This window comes from Rattus rattus, chromosome 2 (genome assembly GCF_011064425.1).
Source record: "Rattus rattus isolate New Zealand chromosome 2, Rrattus_CSIRO_v1, whole genome shotgun sequence".
In the NCBI taxonomy this organism is placed as follows: domain Eukaryota; kingdom Metazoa; phylum Chordata; class Mammalia; order Rodentia; family Muridae; genus Rattus; species Rattus rattus.
The window spans coordinates 67,159,533-67,175,291 of record NC_046155.1 but is presented as its reverse complement, the minus strand read 5'-3'; the positions used below and the strand labels follow the sequence as shown (position 1 = coordinate 67,175,291).

Genomic DNA, 15,759 nt, shown 5'->3' with positions numbered 1-15,759 from the left:
CTCCAATTTCAAGGTCATCAGTGGAGAGGAGGGACAACCTGTGGAGGAGAACATATTCTTGAGCCTTTATAAAACCGTTGCTTTGCAAACACGTTGTCTCTGTTTTCTGCTAAGACATCTGCACAGTCTGAAATGCTAGCTGATTGGGAGATTCTCTTTTGTGCCTTGTGTTTTCTTCGTTGTTGTTGTATGTGGTGCTTACGCTTGCAAAATTAATGGTGATCCAACCCCCTATACCCTCCTCTTTCAGGGCTATTGTTTGATTTGCAATCAGTATTCGCATTGATAATAAAAACTCTTTTTCTCTCCCTCAAAGGGTATATTTCCTGCTTCGTATATTCATCTTAAAGAAGCCATTGTTGAAGGAAAAGGGTGAGTTCTTTTCTTTTATTTAAATGAAGAATTAGATGATGTCACGTGGCATTGCTGTCAAATATGTGGTAGCGTAAGTCGTGGGGGTTAAGATAATAATAGTGGGGTCACAGAGGTGGCTCACTGGTTAAGAGCGCCTACTGTTTCTGTAGAGGACCTGGGTTTGGTTTCCAGCACCCATGTCTGGTAGCTCACGACTACCTGTAACTCCAGAAAGGCTCTTAGACTCAAATACTCATAGCCCCACACAGATGCACATATAAATACACAGTTAAAGATAGTAAAAATAACTCATTATAAAAGATAATAGCTCTGTTTGACCATGATGGTTTAGGACAATAAGGGGATTTGTGGCTCAGTCATGTTGATCATTACTTTGGTCCCTTAAAGAGTTCAAGCCTTAGCTGTGGTCATCTCTTTGAGGCTGAAGTCATCTTGGGGAGGTGTGGGCATCTATGAGCTACCTCATTTGAGAATGACCACCCTAGACCCTTATCTGAGTCTCTTCCTAGCCCCCAGAAATCTAGAAGAGTTGAGGGGGAATGAACAGTTGTTAGGGTGGGACCTGTGTGAATTCGAGTGTCAGCTAATTGAGATTTCTAATGCCCCGAGGTCATCGGACTAATGTGTAAGGCCCTTAAAAGGCTTTCCTAGAACAGGGACCCGAGTGCGTCAGGTGTGAACTGGGAAGACAGCATTCAAATGTCTTCTTTTTTGGTCTCGGCCTCATCTTCACACTCCGTTAAATATGTAAATTATAAAATTACTAATCATATGATTACTGCATAATGACATCTCTCTGGCTGATTACAAAATTGCCTTTCGGAGCACTGTACTTTTAACATATGAAAAGGACGGCTTGGGTTCCTGCACTTCCCCGGTGCATAATTAGAGGGAAGGGAATAATTTAGAGGCATGGATGGTGCTGACCTGCAAGATGGAATTTGTTCAGACAGATAAAATGGTTTGTATGCAGAATTCTTGAAAGGAAGACCAAAGTAAGTTGAGAAAGTTTTGCCTTGTTACGGAAATAATTGAAGTGTGCACTTAACGTGCTTCTTTCTGCCAGGGTCAAAATCCTTATGTAAGTCGGCTTCTATAGGAGTAGTGATTTTTCGAAGGCATTTTGAAGCATACGGAAGGGCGTGTGTCTCCACAACATTTATTCAGCGGCACACTATTATGGGAATGCAGAATAATCTGGATGCGGGCAGCAGGCAGGCAGGTCCTGTTGGTCCTCTGGGTCAGGTTTCAGGGTGGTGAGCAGGAAGTGCAGTGGAGATGAGCAGTGCACAGGTGTCCTGATGAAGCTTTCGCTGTCAGCCTTTGCATCCCCCCCTCCTTTCCTGGCTCTGACCTTTGCCTTCTCCCAGTGTACCTGGCTGCCCAGCTGATCCTCACTGCCCAGGGGCCTGACAGGTGACCCCTACCTCTTCGTTTCTTCTGGATGCTATAGACATCTGCTCTCTTTGCTGCTGGTCCTTCCTCCTGTCCAGGGCTGGCTCAGGCTCAGTCACCTGGTTTATCATCATATTCTATTCATTCATACCGTATATCCCCCCACCACACAAACACACACACACACACACACACACACACACACACACACACACACACACACACACACACACACACACCATATGCTCTTTCTCCCATGATTTTCCTCTTTGTGTCCTTTCCCTTCCATGTCTTCTTTCTTGCCTGGGCCTCTTCTTCCCATCCCTTCACTCTTGTTTTGTGCCTGTGGCCATGATAATGTGCCTTTTATATTTTGTCATAACAAAGCAATTCCCACTTTGTCCCTCCTCTCTGCTGACACAGAATTGCCTGCAGCAATGGCTACTGTTGCCCCACTATCTTCTGTGAAGGCACCCCCTCCTGTGGGCACCGAGGCCCTTGCACCCTTTCTTGCCTGGTCCCCTCACACTACTTTCAAGGCTCAGACATTTCTTTGGGACCTCTTCCCTGTGACATGGCCCATTTCTCTCACATCTGGAACTGGTCTCATGCTATAGGCATTGCAAGCATCGGGGCTTCTAGCCTTGATCTTTCTTTAGATCTGTGATTCAGTTGGGCAGAGGTTAATGACTTAAGAATTGCCAGTCAGGAGTGGTGTTACATGTCTGTGATTGCAACTCCTAAATGGGAGGTAGAGGCCAGGATGCCCAGGAGTTCATGGCTATCTGCGCCACATGTCACCCTGTCCACTCTACCCAGAAAACCAGAGTCATAGTTCCATGCCTGTTCTACCCCATTCACTCTTCTATAGAATTGTTTCAAAATGGTAAGTAATCCTGCGGTGTATTTATGGCATCTGCTGTACACATACATTGCAGGGTGGCAGGTTGAGCGAGTTCACACAGGTTCTCAGGAGAGGTTGCCTTCAGTCACATTCATCTGTGGGGAGAACACTTAAAGTCTGCGCTTCTGGGCATGTTTAAGTTCATAGTGTGTTGTTAGTGACGTCGGTCACCTTGCTGGACAGTACAGCGCTTGGATTCAGTCTCTCTGTTTGATGTTATGTCCTTTTTCCAACATGTGTCCCCTTTCACAGCTCCTGGTGCACATAGCCAGGACTCTCCCTCCATCCTATGCCCGTGCTGTGGCTGAGCAGGCGTTGTTGGAGTAGTGTCATCCCGATCATCCCCTTCCTGGCCTTGGAACTCCCTCAACTCTTTCCCTCCATTTGATGGTCTGGCCTTCCACGTATTCACACGTGTGTGAGCATCGTTGTTGTCTGTGCCTTCCTGACCTCTGCCAAAAGATGTGATTTTCAATCCCGGGAAGTAAAGCCCACAGAGAGATGCATATGCTGATGTAGAGCGAAAGCCAAGTCAGAGGCTAAACCTTTTAGGGTAGAAGGAAAAGGGGTAGTCATGGGTGGGACTGGATAGACTGCTCACGAACACCTGAAAACTGTAACTTAGTCACACTTCAGCAAGGATAATTGGTCCCTGGGTCATTAAATAATGAGTTTTGTACCTGATTGAAATGTGAAAATAATCTTCACTTAAACCTGTGCATTTAAATGGGACACACTGACTGGGTGTTGTTTATGGTTCTCTGAATATACTTTTCTTTTCTCCGCCCTTGGCATTCTGAAGACTTTCCATGGTTGGTTTTTCTCTTCTACTTCTTACCCTGCCACACGAGGTGCATGGCTTCCAGGCAGGGTGATGGGTAGATATCTCCATGCTTTGTATAAAGAGCTTGCCATTCGTAGGTGAAGTCACATGTGTGTGAGCATCGTGTCATTCATAGGTGTATTCACACGTGTGTGAGCATCGTGTGTGTGTACTTTCTCCATTTGCTTAACCATTGAGCTCTACAGCCTCTGTAGGGACTCAGGGGCCCCTCACGATAAAGCCACAGAATCAGCTTCTTTCTCCCTCTTTCTTCCCAGGCAGCATGAAACTGTCATCCCCGGGGACCTCCCCCTCATACAGGAAGTCACCACAACGCTCCGAGAGTGGTCTACCATCTGGAGACAACTTTACGTGGTAAGAAAATGGGATGCTCAGTTAAAGCTTATAAAACACAGAATGGTGTTTCTGGTCCTTGTACCAAACTATACTTTTCCCTCTCTGGGAACCTCTGACCAGGGTCTTGCTTCTCAAGGACAGAGCAAGCCATAGGATCACTGTTTTGGCTGCTGTTAGGGACCCTGTGATCTTTGACCTTTGCTGTGTTGAGATGAAGCTTGCTTACTGTATTGAATAAGCTGAACTAAAATGGAAGCTGGTCTTGGATCCATCTTGCTTTGTGTTCGGTAAAGGGAATGTGGTTGCTGTCGGGTCTTTGAAAGGACAGGACCAGGCAGTTTGTGTCGATATTGCCTCTGAGTGTATATTTTGATCATGAAAATGAAAATCTACTTTTGCACGGAAATCACGTAGTTTTGAAGACTTCGTAGATGGTTACTAGTAATTATTTCTCTCCTTTGTGTCAGTGATGGGTCTTACGTGCTAAGGAGTAGGATAGTCTTGATGTATTGTGTCCAAGGTGGGCAGGGGACATTCACATTCTGGCTCTGGCGAGCGTTGTCCGGTTCTTATTAATGCAGAGATGCCGGAGCTCTGACATCTTCCATTTCATTTTCCCTCAGGGCATTTCTTTGCACATAAATCCATATTTGCAGAAGATTACCTTTTGTTAAGCCTGTGTTTCTGTTCAGCGTGTTGATTTCTCATATGCTAATGTTATTATCACCGAGCCAGGGCTCTGGAAGGAAGTCAGTGCGTTCATTTCTCAGGAACATAGAAAACTTCCTGAAGTCTCCACAGCTGTTTGCTGGCCAGGCTTGCTTTTGATTATACAGTGGTTTCCTATAAATGCACAGTAATAAGCACTTGCGGTAATTGTTCATCAAACGTACTCACGGACCTAAAAGCGTGAAGTTAGCCATGAATGTTTTGTGTAAATCTGAGCAATTTCATAGTCGGTATTTCATGTTCAACTTAGCAATTTTTAAACAAAAATATGATAACACTACAAGCAGGAGTTGCCGTGGACCGATTAATGAGTGGACGGCGTCAGCCTCCCTGTCGCTCAGCATCCTTAATCGTCATTATCTGGTTCCTTCTCCAAATGGCAAATTCACCTCTGATGGGTTTATATTGTTCGATTTGTATAAAGCCAAGTCAAAGGTGCTTCTCAATATTGAAGTACATTCTGTTAGATGCAATCTCCTATAGTTGTAGGCCTGTCTGCAAAACGGGTATGTCTTTTACATGTGGTTAGAACAGCAAGGTGGATTAGTAAGATGAAAAGAAACATGTTTTGCAATAAATTCTTAACTTGGATCTCTTTTAGCTTTCATTTAAGAAATCAACATGAGGCACTTGGACTGGTGGCATGCACTCAGAAATTGGAGGCAGGGAGAGTAAGAGTTTATGGCCGAAGTTTCTGCTGCGTTCTATCTACTCTCTGTAGTGTTGTTTTTAAGCAACAAAATCCCAACCATTCGAATTTACCAGTGAAGACTCAGGAGCCAGACACTGTGGTAAAAACCTGCTAGCTAAGAGAGGCAGAGAGCGTGCCAGACGACCTTCCTACTCCACAAAGGTCCCAGAAGGAAGAGGTTTCTTCCCTTTCTCCGTGCCCTTAAATACCTTCCAACACAAAGCCCTTCCTCTCTGTTTACTTATGCTCACTCCCTGCCAGCTGGTTCCTTGCTCTGTCTCCTGACCTAGACTTGACTTTATTTAGCTCCAGGGTTAAAGATGTGCGCTAGGGCTAAGCTACACCACAACAAGGGGTATCCAGTTCACAGTCCTGGGGTTCACAATGTGACCAAATATCCTGCATAACTGAAGTTCTTGGCACATTGTCACGTCTCAAAAAATATTTGTTGAGTAATTGAAAAAAGATAGTTTAAGGATGAGGCTAGCCTAGTCTACGTGTGACTATGTCTCCAAACAACAAAAAGATAGTTTAAGGATGAGGCTAGCCTAGTCTACATGTGACTATGTCTCCAAACAACAAAAAGATAGTTTAAGGATGAGGCTAGCCTAGTCTACATGTGACTATGTCTCCAAACAACAGCAACAAACAAAAACAAGGGAAAGAAGGAAAAGGAACGGCAGGAAAGAGAACCAGGCTAATGTGAAAACAGCTTGGAGAGGCGGCTCGGCAGGAAGAGGACTTGCTGGTTTTCTAGAGGATCAGAGTTGATTCCCAGAACTTTTATCAGGCTGTATATAACTCCAGCTTCATGGGATCAGATGCTCTGCACAACCTCTGCTGAACCCCCCTCCCTCCCCCCTCCCCCCCCCCTCCCTCTCCCCTCCCTTTACCCTCTCCCTCTTCCCTCTACCTCTCCCTCTCCCAGTCTCTTCCTCCCCCTCTCCTCCCCTCTCTCCTCTCTCTCTCTCTCTCTCTCTCACACACACACACACACACACAGGCACACACCACATACACAGTATAATATAACTCGTCAACGTTCAATTTGTTGGGTAGGTTGTAGGGCTGTTTTAAAAACTTTTAGAAAAAGGGCTTTCAAATGGGAGCTAGTGAGGCAGTGGTTCCGGTAATGTCGTAGACCGGAACTCCTTTTTAGAAACAGCAATTCCACATTTTAATTTTTGAAGGGATCATGGTGCTTAAAATATAACTCATTAATTCCTACTGTTGAGAAGCAGAACATTGTAGACAAACTTAGTTTTCTTGATGAGCTCCACCAACAAATGCAAACCTGTGGGGGTTCTTGTACCACAAACCCAGTATGCGAAAGGTGAGAGGGGTCAGTTTGGGATCTTATCTTGAAGCACAAGGAGTGTTCATGGAGAGACATGTGCTGTTGCTCTTTGCTGTGAGGGTCACAGTGTACCAGGGAGGACTGGTGCAGGGTGGCTTATTCTGTCAGCTAGCAGCATGTTCTTGGGGCCCAGGCATCTCCAGGTACAATGGGACAGAACTGTCATGGGGAGTACGACGGTCTGTGCTTCTAGGCTTGTCCAACCTTGGACATGGTGACAGTGACATGTCAGTCTTTGCCAACTATAAAGTTCAGGCTCCACATGGAACAATGAAGTCCATAGAAAGAATCTCCTAATGCTTTAAGTGACTTTATAGTTCTGTGTTAGGACCCACAGCTGTTTTTGGCTGCATGGACACACCTTTAAGCATTGGCCGTGCCCAGGACGCTGCTGTGAGTTCCAGGCCAGGCTGAGGCTTAGGGTTCTGTTGTGTTCAATGCTGGGGGCTGGGCTTTACTTCTTATTCTTTCAGTGTCCCATAGGAATCAGATCCTATACAATGTGCTCTATTTGATGTGTGAATCTGTTCTTCATTTGACAGTCACTGAATCCCAGGAAGTGGTGCGTGTTCTATTTTAATTCGAAGAACTATCCATTTGATATACTCTCCACTCTGCTGTTTCTTGTTTTTGTTTGTTTGCTTCTTTTTACTTTTCAAATCAGAACCCTTACAGTTTCCCTTTCCCCCCCATATAGCAAGATAATAGGGAGATGTTTCGAAGTGTTCGGCACATGATCTATGACCTTATTGAGTGGCGGTCGCAGATTCTTTCTGGAACTCTGCCCCAGGATGAGCTCAAAGAGCTGAAGAAGAAGGTCACAGCCAAAATCGATTATGGAAACAGGTTTGTTTGTTTAAACGATGATTTCATGCTTAAATTGTCCACTGTAATAGCACAACCCTAGGCCTGGAGGATGTTTCAATTACATTTTATCATAAAGCCAAATTTCTAATATCAAAATAATGAAGTGGCTTTCATTCTAATCTGCTTTTCCAGTCACCCTTGAAACCTATAGACTTTGCTGTATAAGTGGTGGAGTTGTGAAGCTGGGTTGGGGTAGCCCCTCATTTTTGCTGTTTTTGTCCCACTTCAGTTATGATACTCAATGTATTTCTACTTTCCACTTATAGCGTTTGACACTAGATTATTTCCTGTGACTCCCTTGGTCTGTCAGACTAGATGTTAGAAGTCACCATGAAACTTGTCCCTAGAGTTGATGTGCTTGATCTAATAGACAGAAGTTGCAACTGAGATGAACTATACATTGTCTTTTCAAAAAGTTTGCATTTATGGGAAACATCTGCCCTGGTTTACTTGAGTGTCTTGAGAGACGGCTCACTCCTGAAGACAGCATGCTCTCATATTAGCTGCTAGGAGTGTGACTGTCTTGGTCCTATTTCTGCCGTATCAGTACCCAGAATGAGGTTATGGCCTCTCCCACCTGGTACCTATTTGCTTATTCACATGTTGTTATGGCTGTAAGAAGCCTTAAAAATGAGCTGGTCTTGCATTTCCCTCAAGCCTTGTAACCTCCGATCACCTGGGGAGGTTTCGCTATACCCAATCGCGGGACTCACTCCTCGGGTTCTGAGTTCTGCTGTCTGGTGCTGGGTTAAGAGCTCAGTCAGACTGCTGTTCCGGTGGTGGAAAACTTAAGGTATAGTCTGCACCCTTCCCCATTTTTATACCTGAGGATGTGGAGGTGAGAACAGGGTTGCTTCCTTCCCATCAGCTCAGGATCCTTAGACGAGCCATAGGACCTTTCTGAATAACTGAACTATTGCATAATTTGTTTTCTGATAATCCCCCATTTTAATGTATGAACGTTTCCTAGCCTCACATTATGTGTGGCTTGTATTTTACCCTCTAAGGCCAGAGACTCCAGATATAGGATAGTAGATCCAGCTTTGGTGAAACCCAATGTAAGACTACCTGCTTTCAAAAGCGACGGCCATGAACATACTCTGATTTCTGGGGGTGGTGTCCATCCCCTGAGACTAGTCTTTAATCTTGTTATGGTGAGACCAACACCTGGACAGAACCAGCTGTGCATTGCAGAGACTAAATGTAAACTGATTGCTGTGACTGACAGGCTACCTTATATGGTGGCAGCTGACATCGGGCTAAAATGCCAGGAGCATAGGTGATTTTTGATTGATTGATTGATTGATTGCCTCCAAGGCCAGAGATCTCAGGTATATAGGGTGTTAGATACTGCTTCGATGAAGCCTATTACACGACCATGTGCTTACAAAAGCAAACCTTGGGAGCTCCGATTTCATTTTGCATTGGAGAAGCCTGTTTTTGAAGTTAGGTTCAGAGACCACCTGCTTAATCTGGCTGCAGGAAACAACCTAAGTATGTTACGCCGTGGACCAATCTTGTTAAGACAGAAAGTGTTTCCAAATGTAATTTACTGCTTTGATAGGAAATACAACCTTATTAAGACAAGTTTGCCTGAGGACTGCGGGCCAGTATTCCTCCAAAGCCCCATGCTCTCTGCTTCTATTTCCTCTTTTAGAAAGTGAAATACTAATAATAACAATAATACCAAATAAAAGCATAGGATGTTTGATTTTAGGGTGGTCCTATCCCTCAGGGAGCAGTTTGTTGCTCTCAATATTATGACACACGTATGTATGCTTGCTTTTACCTTTTACCTGAGTTGGGGTGGGGTTGGGAAGTGTCTAGAGAACTGTGGGAAATGTCACGGACTGTTTCTCTACAAAGATGGCCGTGTAAAGCATACAGATACAAACATGTACACCTACACCCAGAAATACCAGACAGGTCCACAGTCACACCTACCCATAGAAACCTGCATGTACACACACAAACACACACACACACACACACACACACACACACAAAACCTGATTTCACAGGGAGGTGTTCATCTCCTTCTTTAGACCCTTTGTCACCTCACAGGACCAGTCTCTAACCTTGTTATGGTGAGGCCAACACTTCACAACAGAACCAGTTGTGTATTGATTGCAGAGACCCATGTAGACTGGTTGCTGTGACTGACAGGCTACCTTATATGGTGATGATATTGTGGTGAGAACATTGCCACCCTGTCGTCTTTCTTCTTTTAGTGTTTGGTCTCAAACATGTAACTGATCTCACTGAGCTTTGATTTTCTGTTTTGTGAAGTGGTAGGCTGTCAAAGGGCCTGATACATAGCTTCCTTGAGGGGGCCTCACCAGGTATGGCTTGTGGGGCCTTGGAGCTGGGCCTCCAGAAGCTCACCCCTACCACCTACAAATCATTGACCACACCCACACAGTGCTGACCCTACCCATGCATCACTGACCTCATTCACACAATGTTGACCTATGGTATTGACTCTTAGAGCAGGGTCAGGGCTGGGATGAGTTGGTCAGACTTGAGAGGCCCTGTTATTGAAAGATGTTACCCTGTGAGGCTTTCTACCATCATGTACCCATGGGTGGTATACACGTGCCGGGTGCAGAGTGAACTCTGATGGCCCACACCTTCCAAGTTATTAGTCACACTTCACTTGGACTTTGAAGATCTATTGGAAGGTGAAGGCTTTATTGAAATGCAGGTAACACTGAGTCGTTTTCTTTCTCCCAGTGTGACATAGTATGAATTACAGAAAGCCATGCTACAGAATGACATTCTCTGATATTTGTGGAAGGGTCCCGGTTTCTGAGGCAGTTCCATCTGCTCTGTGGCTGGGCCTGATACTGTGCTCGGGAACTTACTCCCTTGATTCATGCTCTCCAATGCTTGGGCTTCTTGGTATTCTAGAATTCTTGATTTGGACTTGGTGGTGAGGGATGAAGATGGGAACATTTTGGATCCGGAACTAACTAGCACCATCAGTCTCTTCCGAGCACACGAAGTTGCTTCTAAACAAGTAGAAGAGAGACTGCAAGAGGAGAAAGTGAGTTTGTTTCCTCAATGTGCACTTTGACATTTTCCAGGGTAGGCAGATGTGGGGTGCCAGTGGTTTGTCTGGGGTTAGGAGTTGTGGGAGGTTCAGGGAGGAGGACTTGTATTTCTCAGCAAGTGTGTTGAGTATTAGAAAATGTTAAGGAATTCCAGAATTGGCACTAAAAAGAACCCTCAAAAAGCAAGTGTCCAGTGCATTTCAGACAAGAAGGATTGGGTAAAGTCAACATAACCTATTAATTTAGCAAGTATTGTTCAGCCATTTGCCATATTCCAGGGACTGGGGACATAGTACAGAGTGGAACATGGAGTCCTTGGAGACATCATTCTAGTAAGAACTGCAAATTAAAGCTAGCTACTAGTCTAGCAACCATCATTCCAGTTTGTTGGTAGACACTTGGACAGCCCATGCTCTAGCAAACACTAATTATTGGCTGCAGCTGGATAGGTGCTGTGTTGTTTGAGAGCATGCAGTGGAGACAGAGTGACTGCATGAGCATCATGGCTGGGAAGTGGCAGTTGGTAGCACCTTTTCCCTATTCTACAGGGGGTTAGAAAGAACCATGGTTATAGTCAAGGTTCATCCCATTGACTTTCTGTCTTTCTGTTCAGTCTCAAAAGCAGAATATGGATATCAACAGGCAAGCCAAGTTTGCAGCCACCCCATCTCTGGCCTTGTTTGTTAACCTCAAAAATGTGGTTTGTAAAATAGGAGAAGACGCCGAAGTCCTCATGTCTCTTTATGACCCTGTGGAGTCCAAATTCATCAGGTAGGCGACTTCCGCATTGAAGACTTCATCAGTTGCTTTTCTCACTGCTGTGATCAAAATACCTGACAAGAAGCATCTCCATCAGGGAGGGTTTTATTTTGAAGATGAGGTCCAGCATGGTGAAGTCCTACTAGTGGGAGCTGCTCTCAGCTGAAGTAAATGTGCTGTTAGTTGTTTTTGTCAACTTGAAACAAGCTGCAGTCATCTTGGAAGAGGGATCTTTAATTGAGAAACATCCCTCTATCTGTCCTATTATAGGCAAGTCTGTTGGGGCATTTTCCTGATTAATGACTGCTATGAGAGGGTCCAGCCTACTGTGGGAAGGTGGTCCTGGGTTACAAAGAAAACCAAACTGGGCAGAGCCAGGCGAGCAAACCAGTAAGCAGTGTTCCTCCACGGCCTCTGCTTCAGTGGCTGCCTCCAAGTTCTTGCTTTGAGTTCCTGCCCAGATTTCTCTTTAGGGAGGACTGTGTAGGTTGAATGGTGAGATGAACACTTTGTTCCTCATGGCTTCTGGTCATGATATTCATCAAAGCCATAGAAAGCAAAGAAACTCAACCCGCAAGCCACACCTTTACTTTTGGCAAACTTTTGGTTTAGGAGTATCATCTGTGGCTTTCGCCTCTTTGCTGCCTCTCTAAGCTGATTGGCTAGTTGTGTATGTCAAGTATTTCCTCTTGTCATATGAAGAGTCATAATAAAAATCTGTTGAACAAAACCATTGGAAATACATTGGTCTTCAATATAACTTTCTCTTTATCCTGATTAAAAAAATTGTGATTAAACTTTGTGAAGTGTGTGTGTATCTCTATATCAACACTCCTGTATTTTCACTTGAATTATCAAAATTTAAAAATGTAGTATTTTCAGGAAACAGAACATATAGGTGATTTTTACTCTCACTTCTGATAAGTGCTTTCTTTCTTTTTGATGGAGATACAATTTATATTTTACGGCTTGCTTGCCTTTATTGAAGGCTCTGAATTAAATATACATTGTTCCAAATTCAATACACAGCGCTGTATTGTTGTCATTCTAAACAGACAGAGAGGCTTTTCACATTACAAACATTGAAATGTCATTTGCAAATACTTCTGTTAACGGTTAATCCACGGTGTAGAAAGTGAAAAGGTTGTTCACAGTGCCTGCTCGGTAGGTAAAGGGTCTACCTGCGGCCCAGATGTTTATAAACTCACAGTCAGATGCATAGTGAACCTCCATGTTGTTAATTATTTAGTCTTGTGGAATACATTGGCTGCTCGTATATGTTTGGAAGATTAATTTGGTCCTGTTTTTTTCTTTCCTCAAGTGAGAACTACCTGGTCCGCTGGTCAAGTTCAGGATTACCAAAAGACATTGATAGGTTACATAACTTGCGTGCGGTGTTTACGGTGAGTACCAGCCATGGCTGTGCACGTTGAATGTCATTGAGTCCTGCTGTTATGGCTGTTTTGGGAACTTCTCAGCACTGAATGGGGCCTATGGGGTGGGGGTGGTGCCACTTGTGACACTGGCTAACCCAGGAATCCCTGAGCCCTTTTATGGAAGTCTCGGAGCTTGGTCTTTGATTAGTATTGTTAGGAGATAAATTCCTTCCCATCTCTTTAGCTCATGTCCAGTTCAGTGTCTGCTGTTAATTTATTCCTTCCTGTCATGTGAGTAATTTTAAAATACTCTTATCTGGTCTGAGAACAGACTCTCGGTCCATTTTAACGTCCTTTTCTATTGGACTCGTGTTGAATCATAGTTCTCCATGATGATTTATGGAAATTAATATTTCTAGGATCTGGGGAGCAAAGACCTGAAAAGGGAGAAAATTAGTTTCGTCTGCCAGATTGTCCGAGTTGGTCGCATGGAGCTGAGGGACAGCAACACGAGGAAACTGACTTCGGGGCTCCGGCGACCCTTTGGCGTGGCTGGTAAAAATTCCCATCCCTGTTTTGCCATGAGAATTTCAGACCATTCACTTTGAGGAAGGACAGTGGGCCACTTTAATTTATGCACTTAACTGCTTGGAGGGGGGCAATCTATGAGTTCCTTTTCATAGTTTGGAGCCTACCTGCTGCCTCTCTGATGCTTCTGATTCATCCAGTTTGAAAGCAGATCCCACTTTTTACAGGGAGAGGCACTGAATCACTTCCCACATTGTGGAGAAGCCAGCACTCAGGGGCTTGCTAGACTCAGTGGTGGACAGGCACAGCCTAAGATGAGGAGCTAAAGGAGGATACAATACAGCTAGCACACGGGCTTGTTGATGTCTGCTTGGTGTTGGTGGCTGTACAAGAAAGTGAGAGCCTAGTTATCTGTGTCAGGAACAATAAGTGTCCCCACTAGGTGATATCTTTGAATGTCAGTCACTTCCTTCATAATGTTGAGAAGCAGTTCTCTTTCTTTATTAGAGTTGCAGGGCAGTTCTTCCACCAAACTTCTCTGGCATTTACACTCCCTGCTCTTTAGGAATCACGTTGTTCTAGCTCTTTCCCATTGCTGTGATAAAGCACTATGACCAAAAGCAACTGTCACCGTCCTTCATTGTGGGAAGCCAAGGCAGAAACTCATGACGGGAACTATAGAGGACCTACTTGCTAGCTCACCCTCTTGCTTGCTCATGGCTACGCTCAGCTATTATCCTTACATGGCTCAGGACCACCTGCCCAGGGAATGGTAACACCCAGAGTGGACTGAGCCCTCTATTTTAATTATGAATCAAGATACCCACATAGACATAACCTCAGAGCAACCTGATAAAGGAAACACTCAACTGAAACACTGTTTTCAGTTGATTTGAGGCTGTTTCATGTTGTCAGTGTAGTTTATGAGGAGAATTTTGACTCTTGGTAGCTAGCTGTTATTTTTCGTATGATCAGTGATCAATGACAGTTTTTTCCTTGGCTACCAGAAAGTCAGCACTTAATTTTTACTCAATTAAATAGACTTTTATTTTCAGTCAAATTAAAGGCTCTGGAAGAATCGGGATGAAAATAAACAGTTCCCATATGTTTTACCCTGCTCCCAGCGTCCTCCTCATCTGTATCAGCAGTCAGTGTTACCTTTGTGACAGGCTTTCGACAAACTGTCACAGTTCTTAGAGTCCGTGGTTTACAGGAACATTTTGCTGTTGACATTGTGTGTTTTGTCAGGGTGTGTGTGTGTGTGTGTGTGTGTGTGTGTGTGTGTGTGTGTGTGTGTGTATGAATATGTATTCATATGTGAATGTGGAAGTCAGAGGTCAAAGCGAGGGGTCTTCCTCAACCTCTTGTTTGACAACTTTTTGGATAAAATCTCTCACTGAACCTGGCTCTCATTGATCTGTCCACCGAGCCTCAGGGGTCTTCTGGTTTCACCCCAGGGCCTTTTTACAGTCCCGCACTACCATGCCAGACTTCTACTTGGGGCCTGGGATCACAGTCAGGTACTCATGCATATGTAACAAGCAACTTAACCTATTGAGTCATCCTCCTGACCCTGTTCTGAGGGTTCTGACAAATTTCCATTAATGGTATGTGTTGGCTATCATAGTCATAAGTCTGGAGAATTCTGTTGAACTGTTTCTAGTAGGCTGTCCTAGTGTCTTTATAATGCAAGGTGAGATGTTGAGGGTAGACTTGTTTTGTCAGGTACTCTGGGTAAACTTAGCATTTCCATCCCTGAGACTTGATCACACAGTGTAACTTACTCCTGTTTTCCCAAGCTTATCAGAACTTGGCTTCTCTTGATCCCACCTGCATGGCAGTTTTAAAGAAATACTGCTCCTTTCTTTTCTTTTCTTTTCTTTTCTTCTCTTTTCTTTTCTTTTTGTCTTGGGTGCTCTATTCTTTCCTGAAGCCATCAGAGAGATCCCTGACATGATAATGTAAGCCCCTTCTTCAGGCATGGTTACTGCGGCTTCTCTGGTTATTAGATCACCACAGAGATCCTGCTGATAAGCTCCTTGTGACAGCATCGTTAGATTCGTGAAAGCATAGATGAGATTTAGCTGGAGGCGGACAGTCTCTCCCTCTGCAGATTAAAATAGGGCTTTTGCCCAGCATTTTCTGGTTTGGTTGCGATGTTCCGGGAAGTACCAGATGATGAAGTGTGGGCAGATTGGTGGTCATGGTCCTTGGTGATGTTGTGGTGGCCTTTTCATGACTGTAACATGCTTTTTATTTGCTTGGTGGAGTATGGAGTTAGGTCAGAGCCTTTCTGTGTCCTTATGTCTCAGGAGCCAGGCTATGTGCTGCATTAGGGACAGCAGATCTGATGGTTCTCTGAACTGGAGGTGCCATGTGTTAAGCGAGAGGACCTCTGGGCCACTGTCTGTCCCTTGTACTTGGATCTCTGGCTGTGAGACCATTACTGTCCCCTCTCCTGAGGCCCACTGGTCACTGATTCTCACTTGCATCAGTGTCTCCTGTCTCCTCTCTGTGGTACTCTGCAGACTCAGGACTGCTGGAA

General features: G+C 44.5%; 1 protein-coding gene across 1 annotated transcript in view; it reads left to right on the top strand.

Moving 5' to 3' along the window:
• Positions 1 to 15,759, top strand: part of Dock1 (dedicator of cytokinesis 1) — a 499,905-nt gene that overhangs the window by 65,338 nt on the left and 418,808 nt on the right. The window contains exons 4-10 of the mRNA XM_032892397.1: positions 317 to 372; positions 3,776 to 3,872; positions 7,329 to 7,477; positions 10,409 to 10,544; positions 11,165 to 11,322; positions 12,632 to 12,713; positions 13,106 to 13,241. Of these exons, the coding sequence (XP_032748288.1) occupies positions 317 to 372; positions 3,776 to 3,872; positions 7,329 to 7,477; positions 10,409 to 10,544; positions 11,165 to 11,322; positions 12,632 to 12,713; positions 13,106 to 13,241 (814 nt within the window). The remainder of the gene's footprint in view (positions 1 to 316; positions 373 to 3,775; positions 3,873 to 7,328; positions 7,478 to 10,408; positions 10,545 to 11,164; positions 11,323 to 12,631; positions 12,714 to 13,105; positions 13,242 to 15,759) is intronic.